We start from the raw sequence: 17,536 nt of genomic DNA, 5'->3' as shown, positions 1-17,536 counted from the left end.
ACTGTTTTCCAAAAGCACCACCTGGCTGCATTGTTTTATGTTGTCATGAGGAGTGTGTTCCAGTTTCTCCACATCCTCACTAGCACTTGTTATTGTCAGGTTTTTACTCTAGTCATCCTAGTGGGTGGGTAGTGGTATATCACATTTTCTTAACAACTAATGATATTGAACACTTTTTACATATAATAGACTACTACTCAGCAATAAAAAAAGAGACAAACTGATACATGCTATAGCATGGATGAACCTCAGGAAAAAGCATGACAAGTGAAAGAAGCCAGACCCAAAAGATCACATACTGTGTGATTCCATTTATGTGAAATGGCCAGAAAACGCAAAATTATAAGAGACAGAAAGCAAATCATTGGTTGCTTGGGGATGGGAGTGGGAATGATTATGTGGGCACAAGGGAAGTTTTTGATGTGCTAGAGATGTTTTTTAAAACTGGTTTGTGGGGATGGTGGCACAACTCCTTAAGTTTAAAAATTAAACTAAATTCAAAATGCGTTAACTTTATGGTTTGTAATTATACCTCAAAGCTGAAGATAAATAGTTAAAAATTAATGCATGAACTCAAGGAATACTAGTAAATCCCCAAGAGCCAGCAACGAAAAAGGTGGGAGGTAGTCTTGTTAAAATGAAGATTCTGATTCAATGGCTGTTGGGTGGAGCGTGGGATTCAGCATTTTAAACAAATTCCCAGGGGAAAGCCGACGCTGGACCACGCCGAGTGACAAGGATTGAAACTCTTAGGCCACGGAGAGTTTTGCTACAGCAGCAACCACAGTAGCACAAGCAGCCTTGGACTTCAGCCCGGGAGCGCTCCCGCGTAAGCCAGAACTCAACGCGCCGGGAGACGGCGGCCCCGCCCCTCGAGGCCCTCGCGGAGCCTCCGTTGGCCCCTCCACTTACGTGAGCGCCGCGTCACGTAAGGCCGCCGTCCAATCGCGGAGTGCGCTCGGCGCGGCGGGCGCGCAGAGGTGGCGGCGGGCAACATGGCCGAAAGGCCGCACGCCGTAGGCGGCACAGTGTGCGCGGCCGCCTACCCGGACGCTTCCGCCGCATTTCCCCCGCACCTCCAGGCCGGCGCGATGCGGCGCCGCTTCTGGGGCGTGTTCAACTGCCTGTGCGCCGGCGCGTTCGGGGCCCTGGCCGCAGCCTCCGCCAAGCTGGCCTTCGGCAGCGAGGTCGAGCCCGGGGCGCTGCTACTGTGGGTGGGGCTGGGTGGAGGAGGGGCGCTACAGGCCAGGGGGGCTCCGGGGCGGGGCGGGGCGGGGCGGGGCGGGGGTACCCGGCGGCCGCCTCAACCCCGCCGATTTGTTCGGCCGGGTCCGCAGCCGGGCACTACATCCTGCGAGGGCAGCAGAGTATCCTTGGACTGGAAGTCACGCCCAACCCTCGTCCAGTGTAGGTAGTAAGGGACGTCGGGGACTGAGGCCTCTTCCCTTACCAGGGACCTAGAATCTATCCTCCGACTGGGCTAGTTCGCTCTCGGGAAGACGCACACCTCCTACATCCACTCTCTACCCCTCATTTAAAACCCTTTGTGCCTGAATATCTCTCTCCACATGACGCTTAAGGTGACAAGCCTGTTGCCCGTCTCTTTACTCCGTAATTGACGGTGTTTTGACTGATCTATCCTGCTTCCAGGAAACTTGGGAATTTGGGATATCGTAGGTATAAGGGGAGACTGAGGGAAACGTTCTGGACATTCCCTTAATGCTGAGAACTCCTGAACTGCCACCTCACGTCTGCTAAGGTGTACCTTTTTGCCTCTGCCATCCCGGATCATAGCCCAGCTTCTGCTTGTTGAAGAGGTTTCATTGCATTTGCAGCCCAGGATTAGGTCCTAACCTGGACAGTGGACCGGTTGATTCTTTAGGTTTAAGCCTAGAGCTAATCCAGTGGGAGCTGCCGTGCTTGAGGTTGGCATCCTGTTGGGTGTAGTTCTTGGAGTAAGTGGGCCAAAGTAAGGGTGACTGTGAGCCACGAGGTTTTGTAGTCTTGTCAATTGTGCAACCAGCCCTTCACAACGCTTTATGTAAGCAGGCTGCCACTGGCACATACAAGGTTTCTGTGTAAATTATACGAAGACACGCCTTCCTTAGGATACTGTATATTTAGCTGCTGGAAAACTGTTAGGAGAAATGAGTGTGAGATTTAGAATGGGCACCATCCCTAGAGGAAGCAGCTCTGTCTGCGGGCGGGTTTATAACTCAAAACTAAGCAAAGGGTCTGCATATCCTTTGTGTAGGAGGCTTCTAAAGACCCTCTGTTCCCTCAAGGCTCTCCTTTTTAAACGAAAAAAGAAAAAAGATATCTGCAAGCTCTCCAAGTACTGCTTGGGATCACCAGTCCTATAGTCTCAGGTGGTGGTTTCCGTCTACACGGCTGTGTCCTGGTTCAGAGCGTGGAGCCACACTGCCTGGGCTTGAATCCTGGTGGCTCCCCCAGGTGTGGCACTTGAGGCAAGTTACTTAATACCTCAGGTTCTTTATCTGTGAAATGAAGTTAAGGAATAAATGAGAAGGTACTTAAAACCCTTAGCACAGGGCCTGGCACAAGGTAAAAGTTCAAGAATGCCCACTGGGACTGGCCTGAGTGGGTGTCATCTGCACAGGATGGGGAAGATGTGACTAATTTGTGCTTTACCTGCTCCCGGGAAGTGAGGACTCTGCCCCTGATTTACTCATACCCCATGCTGAGTAATGACTACCTGGTCCTCTGGGAATGAACTTCAAGCGTTGGTCACTTGGGACCAATAAGGGACAATAAAAAATAACTGGTTATGGGTTAGCATTTTAGTTCTGCCCAAGGTTGTGTGGTCAGCAAGATGGTCAAATAACGGTCTTATCTGAGTTTGTTTCCACTATAATATGGGTGTGCTGCCCACCACGGGTGAAGTCCTGTGCGGGAAAGCTCTGAGGACCCTCAGGCTTTGGCCGGATAGGGGCCTGGCTGCCAGTAACCGTGACCTGAGGTTTGCCGCCCGGGGCTGTCCGTGGCTGCAGTGACGCTTTCTCCTGCAGGCGCACATGGGCTTCTGCATCCTAGGCGTTATTGTGATGGCTACCACCAATTCTCTGATGTGGACATTCTTTAGCCGAGGCCTCAGTTTCTCCATGTCTTCAGCCATTGCATCTGTCACGGTGACTTTTTCAAATATCCTCAGTTCGGTGAGTAGCCTGAGCATATGGTTCCTCTGTCCAAACTTGGGTCCTGGGAAGGTTCTGGGTGGGTCATCCTTGAGCAACCCCTGCTCTCCCAGATTGCAGAAGGGACAGGAACTGAAGCAGAGGTTGGGCTGTGGCTTTTCCCCTGGTGGCTGCTCCTCTAATTTTTCAAACTTGGAGGAATTCTCAAGGTAAATGGGATGAAGTCCTACTGTAAAAAGCCTCCATGCTTGCTGTCCTTCCAGGCGGGAGCCCTCATTCTGAAGCCTCTTTGCAACCCAGCTGTCTCCTAGGGGTCTGTGAGCTCAGATGTGAGATGTGGAGGGTCGAGGTTCTTCCCTCCCAAGTGGGGCCTGGCCCAGTCAGGCCTGCAGTCGAGGCAGGGAGGACTTGGGGGGCCGGCTGTGTGCTGGGCCTGGTGCTGGCCTCTGCTGGGCTTTGTGCCCTTTGCTGGAGTCTGATGCTATGAGGAAAGTACCCTCCCCACTTGTACAGGTGAGACTTGCTCAAGGTAACAGATTGGCTTCAAGCACCAAAATTCCAGCTCCAGACCTGTCCTCCTGCCCTGTGAGGGCAGCCAGCCACAGAGGAGTCAGCTGGTGCCCACCCACTGTGGTCGAGTCCTTTGGGCACGGGCCCACCCGGCCTCACAGCTGTCTCTGTCCCACAGGCCTTCCTGGGCTTTGTGTTGTATGGAGAATGCCAGAAGGTCTTGTGGTGGGGAGGAGTGTTCCTCATCCTGTGCGGACTCACCCTGATCCACAGGGAGCTCCCACCAACCAGGAAGCCCCTTCCACACAAGCAGCAGTAGCATCAGCAGGCTGGACGGACCAGCTGGAAAGACATGGCGGCTACTCAGGCTCAGGTTGGTGAGTGGGGACTGCTTGTCAAGGCGATCTGGATGCGCAGCTTCCAACTCTCAGCCGGATGGAGATGCTTCCACGGGAGGCAGGCCTGTGACCCAGCAGCCTTGTGGCTGGACAGCTCCGACTTCTGTGAGGGGAACCACACCCGCAGGGGGGTTCTGCCCGAAGCCTTCTCCGTACATCTACATGGTGCTTTTGATTCTCACGCCCCCAGGCCCACCCAGTGAGCTTTAGCAGATGCAGGAGACCTTAGGGTTGTGTGCTTTGTACATGGACTTGAAACCACGTTGTACCTGCAGTCCTGTTGCCAAAGACCAATCACAGTTTTGGAATCGGTGACTGGTGGGGCTCTCGACAGCCTCACACCGATGTGTCAGGCCATCTGATTCATGCTTCTGAATTATCACAAGAGAAAGAAAACTGGATTAATAACTTTTTTATATAAGTTAAAACTACTAGATGTGAAAGAAAAAAAAAACTACCAGGTGTTGAATTTTAATTTTTTCCTACTTTTTTTCCTTTCCTAATTTTTTGGTGGAAGGGAGAGCAGCCAGGGTGAGCTGCAGTTCCGGGAGGGGAGTTGAAACCACCCCCTGCCCCCTGCTTCCAGGCCCCACTGCCTGCCTGCTTGCTTCCTTCCTGACCTCACTGGCTGGTGCCCTTCACATTCAGGAGCATCTGTCCATTCTCTTGGTGTTCAGGGAGAAAAGCTTGACCTCACTTTGGGGACCTGGTTTTATTTTACTTACCAGGAAAGGAGACTGGCCCCAAGATTGCTCCCACCCCCTCACTTTACCTTTGTGCCTCTTCTGTCCTTTGGTCCCATGACTTTATTGTAGCTTACACCACGTGAATGTAATTCCTAGTTGAAAACAGTCTGTGTGCTGCCAACACCCACTCCCCACGTGTAGCTTCAAGTGCGATGCTCACCTGCTCCCGTTCCCTGGGGCTCCCCTGGCTGGCTGAGAGCCCTCTCCCCTTTCCTGAGCCTGGCTGCGGCCCCAGGTCTTCTCCATCGTTCCCTGCAGTAGAGAGGGACTTCGTAGCCGTTGATCTGGGGGAGAGAAGGATCACGCTGAGACGGGCCCCTCCTCCCGTGCACACAGCACCTTCACAGCTCTTCTCTGTTACTCGGTGCACAGCTGCATAGCTGTTCCGTGGCTCCTAGTGACTGGGCTGTGGCCCTAGCCTACCTGTCCAGCTTCTCCTTTGCTGCCTCCTTAACACCCCATACCTACCACACTGGAGTCACCCAAACATCTGTGTCTCGACAGTTCTCAAGTCCGCCACATCCACTTCTGTCCCCATGCTTTTGTGCTTGCTATTTCCTTTGCCTTGGATTATCTTCCCCTTCACCTCTCTCTGGAAAACTCCTTTTCTTCCTTCAATATCCCCAGGGCTTAATTTGCTTCTCTCTGGGCTCCCACAGGGGCAAAGGCAAAGCTGTGATTCACAGAATGGAAGTTGATTAGCCTGGCTTTGACATTGAAGCCTCCCAGCCACACTCCACTGTGAGGGAGGCACTCTTGTTATCCCATTTTAGAGGTGAGGAAACTAAGGCTCAGAGAGGTTGAGTAATTTGCCCAAGCTCACACAGCTAACAAATGTCAGAATCACAGTGTCAGCCCAAGTTTCTGACCCCAGGGTTCAGCTCTTAATCTCTTAATCCCTGTAACTGTCCTGCCTCCCACATCAGCACATTAAAGCCCCAGAGCAATCCTGTGCAAGAGGAGCCTGTTTACAGTGTCTAGTAGTCTCAGAGCCCTCCTTTCACTAACCATCTCCCACCCCCTGAGGATCCCTGATGCTCCCTGGAGCACTCTTCAGGTTTCCCTAATCTAGCCTGACCCCATCATCCTACCAGTGGGAAAGATGAAGGCCACTCAGGGCTCTGCAGGGTGTGTTCACACAGGTGGCTCAGGTACCCGGCCAAGGCCGGACATGAAGGCTACTGAGAGCGGGTGGTTGGGTCCCTGAGTAGTTCATGACAGAAGGGCGGGTAGGAGTCCACCTGGGAGCAGACATTGTCCTGAGGGGCCCAGCCCCCACCCAGATGCCTGCTGAGTAGTTAAAGGTGGTTGGTGCTGACCTAAGACCCTCTCACAGTTCAACAGATGTGCCTACGGGGGACGGCGGGATACAGAGATGCTTCTGTTAAGAGGAAGATAAGTCATTTTTCATAAAGCAGAGTGAGACCGTCTCTCCAGTTATCTAAGAACGTGGGGAAGTGTTCGCTGTGTCTCTTTCCTCATTTCAGAGGTGCATTTGATGTGCATTTGATAAGAGAATGAACTGTGAATCTGTACTTGTCTTTCTGCTCTGCACCCTGGATGACGGATTGAACTTTGCTCTGGAGCTGCCAGTTTGACTTTCAGGTTCGACAGCCAGTGGCCTGATAGGTCAGTGTTACTATTTTGTTTGTTTTAAAATTTTACTTTTTTCTTTTTTTTAAACTAAAAACAATTTTTGTTAGCATAATATTTTAAAGGTTGTAATGTGTATCAGTCTTTATTCCTTTTTATGACTTAATAATATTCCATTGTGTGGTTGTACCACAGTTTATCCATTCATCTTGTGCCAGACATATGGGTTGTTTCCACTTTTTGGGTGTTACGAGTAATGCTGTTAAGAATATCTGTGTACCGGTTTCTGTGTCGACTTGTCAGCTGAGAGTCAGATTAGGGATGAACTTATCTCTGCAGATGCAAGAAGACAAAATTTTGCTCATGCAGATCTGTGCATGCAATTTTACTCACTCTTCCTTGTCTCCACAAAAAAACGGGGGAAATCTATCAAAATTAAATGTCTCTTGGTGTCCTGCAGTGCCTCGAACGCTGACAGGGCCTCACCTCTCTTCTTCAGAATTGGGAGGTGGGTACAGAGCTCAGTCGGGGAGCAGGTTTGAATCCCCAGAAGCAGTGCTGATCAGGCTTTCCTTCCAAGACAGACTCCCAGCTTCCCTTGGAAGAGGAAGACTTGGTCTTCTCCGACCTCTGGAAGGCACTCCTGCCCACAGGCACCAGCCACTGAGATCCGTGGTGCAGAGCCCGAGCCCTTCCTCACACGTCATCTTCATGAAAAACCAGCTCTCCGAGCTGCTCACTAATTCATTTATTCATGCGTTTGTTCATCTGTGGAGCCCTGACCATGTGCCAGGCTGTGGGCTGGGGACACAGAAACGAGAAGATTCCGTTCATGGCTATACAATCAGAGTCCCCTGTGAGTTTCACTTTGAATGTGTTCCTGTCTGCCCTACCCTGGCCCCGTGTTGTTTTCAAGCCCTTCTTCCCTGCCTTCCTTTCTTTCTCTGTCTCATTCTATCATCTGGGTTAATGTGGGTTAATGTGAAGTTCGGTCCATGCTTACTTTTCTAGGAGAGTTTGCATTCTAAATTCCTGTTCCATAGTGGGGCTTGAGGCTTGCCTGCTCTATCACTTTGTGACTCTCAGAGGGTCTCGAGTGGGGGTTCCCTGACCTGGACATCCCAGGGCTTGGCCAGGACCCATCACTTGGGAAGGCCAGGCCCTGGTGTGATTTGGTGGCTGCAGTACTGGGGCCTCACTGTCCAGTGGCCTGTGACCAGCTGGTCTGGGTGTCAGCCGTGCCCAGGCAGGAAACAGGAGCATCAGCGGCTCTTTAGGATCAGCTGATGTATAAAATGACATCATGCAGGAACTGAGTAAGAGCTGCGTCTTCCGAGGCCTGGAAGTTCTGGGTAGGAGGAGAGAAGGCAAGCTCATCGGGTTCCTCCGCTGACACCCAGTATGTCCCACCCTCTCTCGGCTGCAGTTCTCGCATCTGTAAAATGAAGGTGTCAGGATGGACACCTTCTCTGAGGTCCCCTGTGGAACTCATCTCTTGTAGCAAATTTGGAGTTGCCTTCACTTGATCATAGCACCCTTTACTGAGCCTGGCACCATGGAACCTGATCTAGACACGTGACCTCCTACACCCCCAACAGATCTGTGACTGGGGTGTTTTTATCTCCATTTTGCTGATGAGGCGGAGGCTAAGAGAGGTTAAGTAACTTGCCCAAGGTCACACAGCAGGTCTGTAGAGGGAATCAGGACTTGGGCCCTGTTCTGTCTGACCCCAGATTCTGTTCCCTTTGGATGCTGTTACACTCCCTCTGGTCCCCTGGATTTTCTAGCTTGGAAGTCACTGGAGAAAACTTATCAAGTTCAATCCCCTCATTGGTTCAAAGGAGTTGGAGGAGACCCATGGAAGTGAAGTAACTAAAACCCAGCCCTTCTCCCTCTCCACCAGGGTGCTTTCTGGAAGGTTTCCCTTCCTCTCTGTTTTAAACAGTGAAATTAACTTTTAAATAGGTAATTCATGCACATGGTGCTAAATTCTGATAATGGAAAAGGAAATACAGAGAAAAGTTAGCATCCCCCAGCAGGGCCGGGGCCTCCCTGCAAACAGAGTCCAGCCAAAGCTTTTCCTAAGTGCTGTGTGCTCAGCTCTTCAGGGCTTGGTTGATTTTATTCTACCTGAAAATGCAGGGCTGAGTTGCTCGTCTTCAGGGCAGCAGAAGCCTGACCTGGTTCTCACTATTCCAAGTGGCCAGGGTAGCTCTCTGCCTCTCCCTAAGCCCGCAGAGGTGACTGCCAGGTTCTGGGCACTGTGTTCAATCCCTTCACCTCACAAGTGAAGAACTGAGTTTCCCAAAGACACATAACAGCGTTACCACAGGGCTAGGGCTCCGTCTCAGACCCTCTGACCTCTGGTCTGGGACTTCAGCTGCCACACCAGGCTGGCTCCTTTCAAGAGAATTAACATCATTTTTAAAAATGGCAGGTGCCCCTGTGGAGAGCAGAGCATTAATATCTATGAAAATTACAAATATTTAAGCTCTTTGGCACAACATTTCCACTGCAGGGCATTCAGTTCTTCCTATAGGTAAATGCACATACAGATACGTGATCTACGTACAAGCTTATTATTTGCAGCACTGATGGTAATAGATATTGACAGCAATCTTGGCGGGGAGTATGGCTCAGAGGTAGAGTGTGTGCTTAGCATACACAAGGTCCTGGGTTCAGTCCCCAGTAAATAAATAATTAAACCTAATTACCTAACCCTCCCCCAAAAGAAAGCAACCCAAATGCCTGTGGATAGGGTGCTTATTAAATAAATTATGGGCCACCCATAAAATGGAATACTATGCAGATGTGAAAAAGAATGGCCAGGGTTTCCACATGGTGATGGAAAGATCTCCAATATCTCCAAAATACATTATTTCATGGGATGACTCAAAGTGCAGAACACATTGATGTGCTCCCTTTTGTGTAAGAAGGGAAATTATACATAAACATACTTGCTTTTCAGTGCATTTAACATCTCTGGAAAAATCTAAGAAACTGGCAGCTATGATACATCACAGAGGCTATGGGTACTTTTAACATTTTGAACCATGTGGATGCATTATTCTAAATATAAAACAAAATTTTTAAAAATTACAAGCATCTCTAACTTTCTTAACTTGAAGGGAAAAAAAAGAAAACCACAGAGTTCGTCAAAGTTAGTCCAGCTCTTCTACAGTTGATCTTGACAGTAACCAGCATGACCTGCCACATGTGGGTGAGGTCATGGGGCCTGGCCCTGTGTTGGGGTCACGTGTGAGACAAACAGGTGTCATTCTGCATTTTCTTTCTCTGAAATTTTTATTTATTTATTTTACTGAAGCATAGTCAGTTTACAATGTGTCAAATTCTGGTGTACAGCACAAAGTTTCAATCATACATATAGGTACATATATTTGTTTTCATATTCTTTTTCATTATAGGTTACTACCAGATATTGAATATAGTTCCCTGTGCTATACAATATAAACTTGTCATCTATTTTTATTTGCAAATCTCAGACTCCCAGTATATCCCTTCCCACTCCCTTTCTCCCGTAACCATGGGTTTGTTTACTATGTCTGAGTCTGTTTCTATTTGTAGACTTAATGTGGAATCTAAAAAAAAAAAAAAGGCAGCATTAATTCTTGCTTTTTTAAATTGGCTCATCTTGGCTCCTGGTTTCCTAGGTCTGATAAGGAAGGTTCCGAGGTTTTATTGTTTCTAATCAATGCTGCTTTCCAAAGCTCCACTCTTGGCAGCCAGGGCAGGATCACGTCTAATCCAGGACCACATAGTAGGAGCTTCTTCCCTCTGCTGGGGACCATCTCCAAGGGAGCACCAGGCGTCAGGGCTGGAAACTCCCCTGGTGAGTACAGGAAAGCAGCTGAGCAGATCGGGGGCGCAGCCAGCGTGGGGGTGGTGAAATCTCTGGGCGCCTCTTGTCTCAGCCGGCTGGTCCTGGTTGTCCGCTGGAGGGTGTCCAGGGTCATCACCCTCTCACCCCAAACAGTGTCCATTCAGCCCTGCACTGTTTCCTGTCTTATCCCCAAAAAAGACCTTTTCATTTCGGCATAATCTCATTTACAGAAACAGAATAGTGAGACTCCCCATATAACCTTTACCCAGGTACCCCAAATGATTCGATGCCTGCAGCTCCCCAGCCTCTGAGCCCCCATGACCCCCTGGCGGGCATCGTTCAGCAGGCTTGCCTCTGGCTTGAGAAGCTGCATTGTAGGCAAGGAAGGCTGCTTTGAGCAGCTGCAGGCAAACAAGGTCAGACTCTCCAGGCTCCCAGCTTCTCTTTTCATGGAGGGACATTGAAGAAGGAATCTGACTCTCGGGGTTTTGAGTTCCTCTCTGGTGGCTGACTCTCACCTAAACTCAGGTGTGGAGGGCAAAAGGCCTTGAGGCCAAAAAAGGCAGTCAGGTGTGATGGAAAGAACTTGCTGATTTGACGGGGGAGGTTCGAGTTCAAGTGTCTCCAGTGCATTAATCCCACATCTCTTTGGGTTTGGACATGTGAACCCCTCTTCCCTGCCTCCTGGCACCAAAGCCTGACCCACCCCTGTCCCCTGCTGGGCAGGTTGGCCTGCCCCAACATGAGAGAGCAGGAATGGGTCAGAATGTGGGCAGGCCTGCTACATCCCTTTTCCAGCCATGACCTTTCCTTGGTGGCTCCAGCTCCCACAGCAGGAGAGCTAGGCAGGCCCTTGGGGATGTGCAGCTCCCAGCCCCACGCAGCCGTGGGCCCGGGTCTGTCTGTCGGAGGGTCCTCCCCTGGCCTGGAGCCACAGGCCCCCGAGGAGCATCTCGGAGGGAAGGCGGCAAGCTGGGAGCGAAGCCCTTACACACAGCCTCTGGTGCAAGCTCACTGTGCCAGACTCCAGGCGGCCCTGTAGGAGGTGTGACCACCCTGCCCATTCTGTCCTCAAGGAAGCCCATGTTTCCATCACCGGCTCCACGCTCAGCAGAGGATGGGCTTCACCTGTGGAGCCCCGGGCCAGCCCCCGCATCTTGCCTCACTTCCCCTCACCGACCACACTGGCGGGGTCTTGTCCCGAGATTCTCAAAGTGTGGTCCCTGTACCCACGGTGTCAGAAAACCTGCTGGAGAGGCAAATTCTCGGCCACACCCAGACCTACTGGATCAGACACCCTGGGGGTGGGCCCACCTTCTGGGTGATCCGAGGCTCCTCTCATGCGGGGCCCTGCCTGGTTTGTATGAGTCACTCTTAGCCAGCAGTTCTCAGACTTAGCTGCGTCCTGGAATCACTTGAGCGGCTCTGAAAATACAGGTGCTCAGGCCGCCCCAGACCAACTGCATCAGAATCTCTGGGGCCGGATGTCATCAGGTTTCTTTCACAGGTCCTGGTGATTCCAGCGTGCAGCCAGGACTGAGAACCGCGGCTCCAGCCTCATTGTTGCTGCCGTAAGGCGATAGCAGCCGAGCCACCCCCAGGGCATTTTACTGGACCCTTTCCCTTCTGTGACCATGAACTTGAGTTCTGGATAAAGAGGAGGGGGTTGGTTCTGAAGCTGAGGGAACACAACATTTTTTATTGTAACAGCGGTGAGAAATAAGGGAAACAGGTGTGTGCGCGTGTGCACACAGGTGGAGGTTCTTTCTTTTGGTGCACGTGCTTTGCATTTTAGCATCGAGGGAAAAAAATCTCATAACACTGGAGGCCTTGGACTGGGATGCCGGGAGCTCCTTCGTGCCTCCTCCTGTATTGGGGTAAGAGGGCCGCTTTCCACTCTCGCCGTTTTCTCCAGGGTGTGCTCTCCTGCCTCAGGGTGGGGTCGGGTTTGCAGCTGGTCAGAGTCTGGGCTGACCCTTCTGGTCTCAGGAGTTGTGGGCAGCTCTTTGTAGCTTCTGTATTAATTATGGAGACCACTCGGGCTGTGGCTTTGTTCCTGTGGCCAGAAGGGGGACCAGTAGATGAAACCAAGCAGGAGCCCGTGTGGCCCTCCCAGGGACAGACACCCCTGGCCTCCCCGCCATGTCCCCGCCTCTTGTTTGTAGAAAAGCTTTAGCCTCAGAGGCCTTCCCCGAGTTCCAAAGAGCCAATTTAATCAGAGAAATACAGAAACAAAGGAAAATAGTCAAGCAAGACAAAGTAATAATAGCTTAGCTGTAAAAGAAAGTCAAGGACCTTTAGTTCCTCCTTGAGGGCTATGGATAATATTCTGAGCCACATCCTGGAGCTGTTTTGCAGACTGAAACCCCCACCAGGTGGAAGGAGTTAACTGCACGCTGACTGCTGGCTCGTAGCCCAGCCCCCAGACCACCTGGGCCTGAGGACTGATAATACTGACCCCTGTGACCTCAGCATCAACCAATCAGATTGTGCACGAGCTGATCACACACCCCCACGACCATCTCCCTCATCTTGCCTTTAAAAACCCTTTCCTGAAAGCCATCAGGCTGTTCGGGTTGGAGTACGAGCCGCCTGTTCTTGCTTGGCCCCACGTTGGCTGCTTTGCGGTAAACGCTGCATTTTCCTTCACCGCAACCCAGTGTTGGTAAGTTTGCTTTCCTTCGTGTGCATGAGCGGACCCAAGTTTGGTTGGGAAAGGGTGTGGGGGTGGGGGCAGCCAAAGAGCTGGGCTGAGCCCTGGATGCCTGTTAGTCTCAGCAGGGGAGGAAACGGGGTCTTGGGCCCACAGCCTGGGTGGAAGCCCACTCTGCCTGGCTCCACCTCACCACGCTGTCAGGTTGAGAAGCCAGAAAGAGACAACTGGGGAATGAAATTCTCTTTTCTTTTTCTTTTCCGCCTGATGTGTTGCTGACAGATCTGAAGGTTCTCCGTGCCTTCTTCCCCAAAAAGAAGATGCCAGACATGCAAATTCCTCTCTGGTGTTTATCTGCGGCCCTTCCATCCTGGGGCTGCACACCGGAGGTTCATCTGCTCGCGGGGCTCGGGGACCTGACCATGTGGGTCTGATTCTGCACCTCCCTAGTCCTCAGTTTCCCCATCTGTAAAGTGGGAATAACACGGGGTGTGGTGAAGATGGAGTGGGAGGCGGAGGGCAAGCCTGGCCCATGGTGAGCCGCCCTCCTCAGATGCTCTGGGTCCTTGGTGGGGGCAGGGGGCACGGCTAGGGTAGGGGCAGAGAAGAGAGAAAAGGAACTCAGTGGGGCAGCTGCTTTAGAGGGTCTGTAGCGTTTCTAGAGATGAATCCTAGGGCTGAGGGTTGCTGATGCCATGGCTGCGTGGGCTGGAGGCAGGGGGGGAATAGTGATTAACATGCCACACCTGTGATCATAGGTAATGGGGCCCGCTCACTGCTGGGAATCCAGAGGCCCTGCCCATCCTGGTGGAGAGAGTTGGATGGGAAGGCAACAAGAGTACAAGGTCATTTCAGACAGAGACACATGGGCTGAAGAAACCAAAGCAAGAGGGTCATGTAGCCGAAGAGACAGCAGTGGGGCAGGAAGCTCTCCTGGAAGGTGGCCTCCCTGCTAGGACCCACACCCCATGCAGGAGCCGCCACTAAAGATCTGAGAGCAGGGTTCCCAACAGGGGTACAGCAAGCACACGGCTCCCAAGGAGGCCACACTGGCTGCCAGCATTGACTGAGGACCAGAGACTGGTCGTGGCAGGGAGGTGAGGGAGGGGCTGGAGAAGTGGCGTGGAGAGCCACGTGCCAGTGACGGGGAGGGGTTGGATTAGACCCCAACAGCAATAGGGAGGTCGTGATGTAGCCTGACCGATGCTTATTAAAAAGGTCCTCTGACATCTGGCAGGGTTGGTGGTGGCATCCACCTCTTCCAGCTGAGACAGGCTAAGCTGCTGGCACTGGAGGCCCAGAGTGAGCGAGAGCCCTGGTGGGGACTGCACAGGCAGGAACCCAGCGCAGATGGGGCAGGTAACAGGTGTGGCGGGGGCACCTGAAAGTGTTTCTCACACACGGAAGCAAGAGGGAGGCCTGGGCTCCCCCGGACCCCGGGTGATCGGGGAAGGTGTGGAGATCAGAAGGCAGAGGAGATTATTCCAGACTGAGCAAAAGATGAACACTGGATGTTTGGGGCAGAGGGAAGCCTTGAGGACCTGGCGGGAGAGGGCACGTGGGTTGGGGAAAGGCTGCAGGTTGAGGGGCCCCAGGAGGCTGAGGACACCGGGGTGCTGAGGGGCAGTGCCTCACTGTGGGGACTGGACGTTCCCTGAAGCAGGAGAGTTTCTCTTGGAGCCAAGGTCAAGACTCTGCGCCCCTTGGTGTTTCCAACAACATGATGGTGCAGCTCTGCCCAAGGTCATCTGAGAAATGTCCCTGGCAGGTGACAGTTCAGTGAGTCCAGTGTGGAGGTGAGGGCCCAGGGGCTGGCACGCTGCGTGGCTGGCTGGCTTCGGGCAGGTTCCTTACCTAACGTGAGGAGCCTTTTCCTTGCTGAGTGTTCATTCCCGTGATGCCTTCAGTTTCTGAGCCCAGACCAGGTGGGCCATCTGCTTTCAGGGGGAGGCCACCCACCCATGGTGACACCTGCGCTTCCTGTCCAAGAGGCCTAAACATCTCAGGGATGATAGAGGACCTTTTTTGTTGTATATATATATATATATTTTTTTTTATTGAAGTATAGTCAGTTTACAATGTGTCAATTTCTGGTGTACAGTGCAATGGTTCAGTTACACATAAACACACATATTCATTTTCATATTCTATTTCACCATTAGTTACTACAAGATATTGAATATAGTTCCCTGATAGAGGACTTTGAGTCAGTCCAGCAGAGTGGAGCCAGGGCTGTCTCTCCCAAAGTCCCTTTTTCCCTCACCCTTCCCAAGGCTCAGTAGCTCCGACTGTGGTCACACCTCCTACATTTCACTTCTTCCCCTTTTCATTTCAGAAGGAACAACGTTCCCTGGAATAAGCAAGAAGTAAATACGAAAACTCCCATCATCCCACCAATTAACAGCTGTCAGTCTTTGTTTCCAGTCTTTTTTCTATGACTATATAAATGTTTAAGTACAAAGATAGAAGTGTTTTTTTGTTTCTCTCTCCATTCACATTACAAGGTGTTGCGAATGTTCACCTTTTGTCTAGTGGTCCCCCTACAAGAGAACTGTTCACGGTGGTTTCTTGCTCCAGCGGGTTGGCTGGTGGTGGCCAGTCACCCTGTTCCCCTCTGGGGGAACATGCGGTTTTTATGATTGTCCAGTCTTTTCAGTGTTGTAGTAAACCATCAGATCTCTGGACTAGCCTGTGAATATTTCTGGAGGACAAATCCCAGAAATTTAATTGCTAGGTTAATTACAGGATTTTTTTTTTATTTCCAGGATTTTGAAATGGCAATGCCGTTGGATTCCTTGAGAAGTAGAATTTGCAGCTGGAAATGAGGCAGTGAGTGGGCTACCTGCTGGCTTCCTGTCCAGACCCCAGACTCTCAAGCCTGGGTTTTGCAGCATTTGAGTGTTTTTCAGTTTTCATGAAAATCTCTTTATGAAAACGCTCTTGAAATGTTCTCTCATCTGGAAGTCTCCGTTTTTGTAAGAAGCCTGTGGGAAGGTTGACATCATGGTTACGCCCCAGTGGTGGAAACTGGGTGGGGAAGGAGCTGTATTTCTTCAACATAAGTATTATTTAAAAATTTTTTTCTTGTGCAACACATATGAAGGATGTGTATCTTAAGTGTACCCATGATGTATTTTTACATATAAACACACCCATGGAACCAGCCCCCAGGCCCAGGTGCACATGCCCCGCATCCTGGAAGGTCCCCTGCACCATGCCTTTGTAACAATCATGCAGGGCCTGCTGTGGGCAGTGCTGGGGGACAGACAAGAAGGCAAAACCACGGTCTGCCCTGCTGCTTAGGGGAACAGGAATGTTGTCACAGTCTTCCTGCTGGTGCCAGGACAAGCCCCTTCCGGAACCCAGGCCCCTTGTGGACCAGTCGTGGGGTCGGCTTCCCAGTGGGTTGGGGGCAGGGGCTCAGCGTCTCCCTCCTGCTGCAGGGGGTCAGGGTCAGGGGCGTGGGGAGCTGGAAGGAAGTTGTAGAGCTGTGTCGGGGGCATCCTGTCCCCGCTTCACCTCCTGTGCCACCTCTCTGAGCCTCAGTTTTCCCATCAGCAAAATACTAAAGATAGTTAAGTGAGCTACTACATGGAAATATCTCATAGTCCTACGTTGCAAGCGTCTAAGGAAAATGAGGCACAGAAGAGGTAAAACGGCTAAGGCCCTACAGCCAGTTAGAGGCAGAGCTGGGATAGGAACCAAGAGCCCACTGCTCCTGTGAGGTAACTTACAGTAAGAAGCATCTCACAGGTTTTAGGGGGCTCCTGGCTCACAAACAAGTGTTTGTGACAGTGACAAGCCACTGTGGCTGCAGCAGCATCTGTTTATCCTAAGGAGCCGTCCAGCCATCATCTGCCCTAAAGCCTGGGGCTCCCTGGGGCCGACGCCCTCCGGGGCTCCGGCTGCTTGTGTTCCAGCACAGAGCGTATTTTGTTTCTGTTTTTTGTTTTTCTTACTTCTTTGCTGTAAAAGACAGCTGACATCTAACTTGCCCCTGAAGTGCCAGTGCTGGGCCAGGCCCCTCATGTTCGTCTTAGCTGTGGAATCGTCCCAGCCACCTGGGAGGGGGCTTCGTCTCCAGGCTGTAGCGTTGGGGTGAAGCTCAGAGAGGGCAAAGGTGAAAACACCTTCCAGGCTTTGACTTGAGTCTGTCTTGGCCATCAAGGGAATTGCCAGTCTCCTGGCTCGTGCACCGGCCATCCTAGGTTGCCCTGGCCACTACCGGTCTCCAGACGACACAGGTTTCCTCCAGATGGAGTTATGTCTTAGGACTGATGGGTTCCTCTGGGAGGCATTCTTGGGGTTCAGAGTGTGGCCAAAGGGGGTTGTGTCCATCATGTCTTGTCTCTCTGCTTAGGTCGAGATGCGGTCAGCAGCCCGCCACCCGATGCCACCATGGGCAGTTACCACCCGCTAGTGAAAAGTGGAAATAAGCATGTCTTTAAGCCTGAAGGAAACATTTTGGTGTTTGCTTCAACCCATGGTGTGAAGATAACGTGAAACTCAGGTCAGTTGGGAAGTGTGTCAAGCAAGATGCATGCGGGGAGGCGAGCAGCAGCACCTACTGTATGCCCCGCATGGTCCGTGAGCTTTGCTCGCTCCCCAGGTACTTGCAAACAGGTGAAGGGACCTGACCT

General features: G+C 51.6%; 1 protein-coding gene across 3 annotated transcripts; it reads left to right on the top strand.

Annotated features, from left to right (window-relative positions):
* Positions 1-990: 990 nt before the first annotated feature.
* Positions 991-6,519, top strand: TMEM42 (transmembrane protein 42). 3 transcript variants are annotated; one of them, XR_004142408.2, is made up of 4 exons: positions 991-1,187; positions 3,030-3,176; positions 3,844-4,038; positions 6,146-6,519. XR_004142408.2 is itself a non-coding variant. In XM_031470137.2 (3 exons), exons 1-3 carry the CDS (start codon positions 996-998, stop codon positions 6,206-6,208), a joined length of 402 nt encoding a protein of 133 aa, XP_031325997.1. In that variant the 5' UTR covers positions 991-995; the 3' UTR covers positions 6,209-6,519. The 3 variants fall into 3 exon arrangements, 2 of the variants coding, with proteins under 2 accessions (XP_031325997.1, XP_031325996.1); XM_031470137.2 differs by lacking the exon at positions 3,844-4,038; XM_031470136.2 differs by having other exon boundaries at positions 3,844-6,519.
* The last annotated feature ends 11,017 nt before the right edge of the window (positions 6,520-17,536 follow it).

This window comes from Camelus dromedarius, chromosome 17 (genome assembly GCF_036321535.1).
Source record: "Camelus dromedarius isolate mCamDro1 chromosome 17, mCamDro1.pat, whole genome shotgun sequence".
NCBI lineage: Eukaryota > Metazoa > Chordata > Mammalia > Artiodactyla > Camelidae > Camelus > Camelus dromedarius.
Note: the sequence above shows the minus strand (reverse complement) of the source record. Positions and strands in the feature narration are given on the sequence as shown.

What these genes read in the sequence shown, in the direction of transcription:
- TMEM42 (XM_031470136.2), top strand. Translation starts at nt 996, where the DNA reads ATGGCCGAAAGGCCGCACGCCGTAGGCGGCACAGTGTGCGCGGCCGCC. An exon ending in AGCTGGCCTTCGGCAGCGAG is followed by an intron (nt 1,188 to 3,029) that starts GTCGAGCCCGGG and finishes TTTCTCCTGCAG; the next exon opens with GCGCACATGGGCTTCTGCAT. An exon ending in TTTCAAATATCCTCAGTTCG is followed by an intron (nt 3,177 to 3,843) that starts GTGAGTAGCCTG and finishes TCTGTCCCACAG; the next exon opens with GCCTTCCTGGGCTTTGTGTT.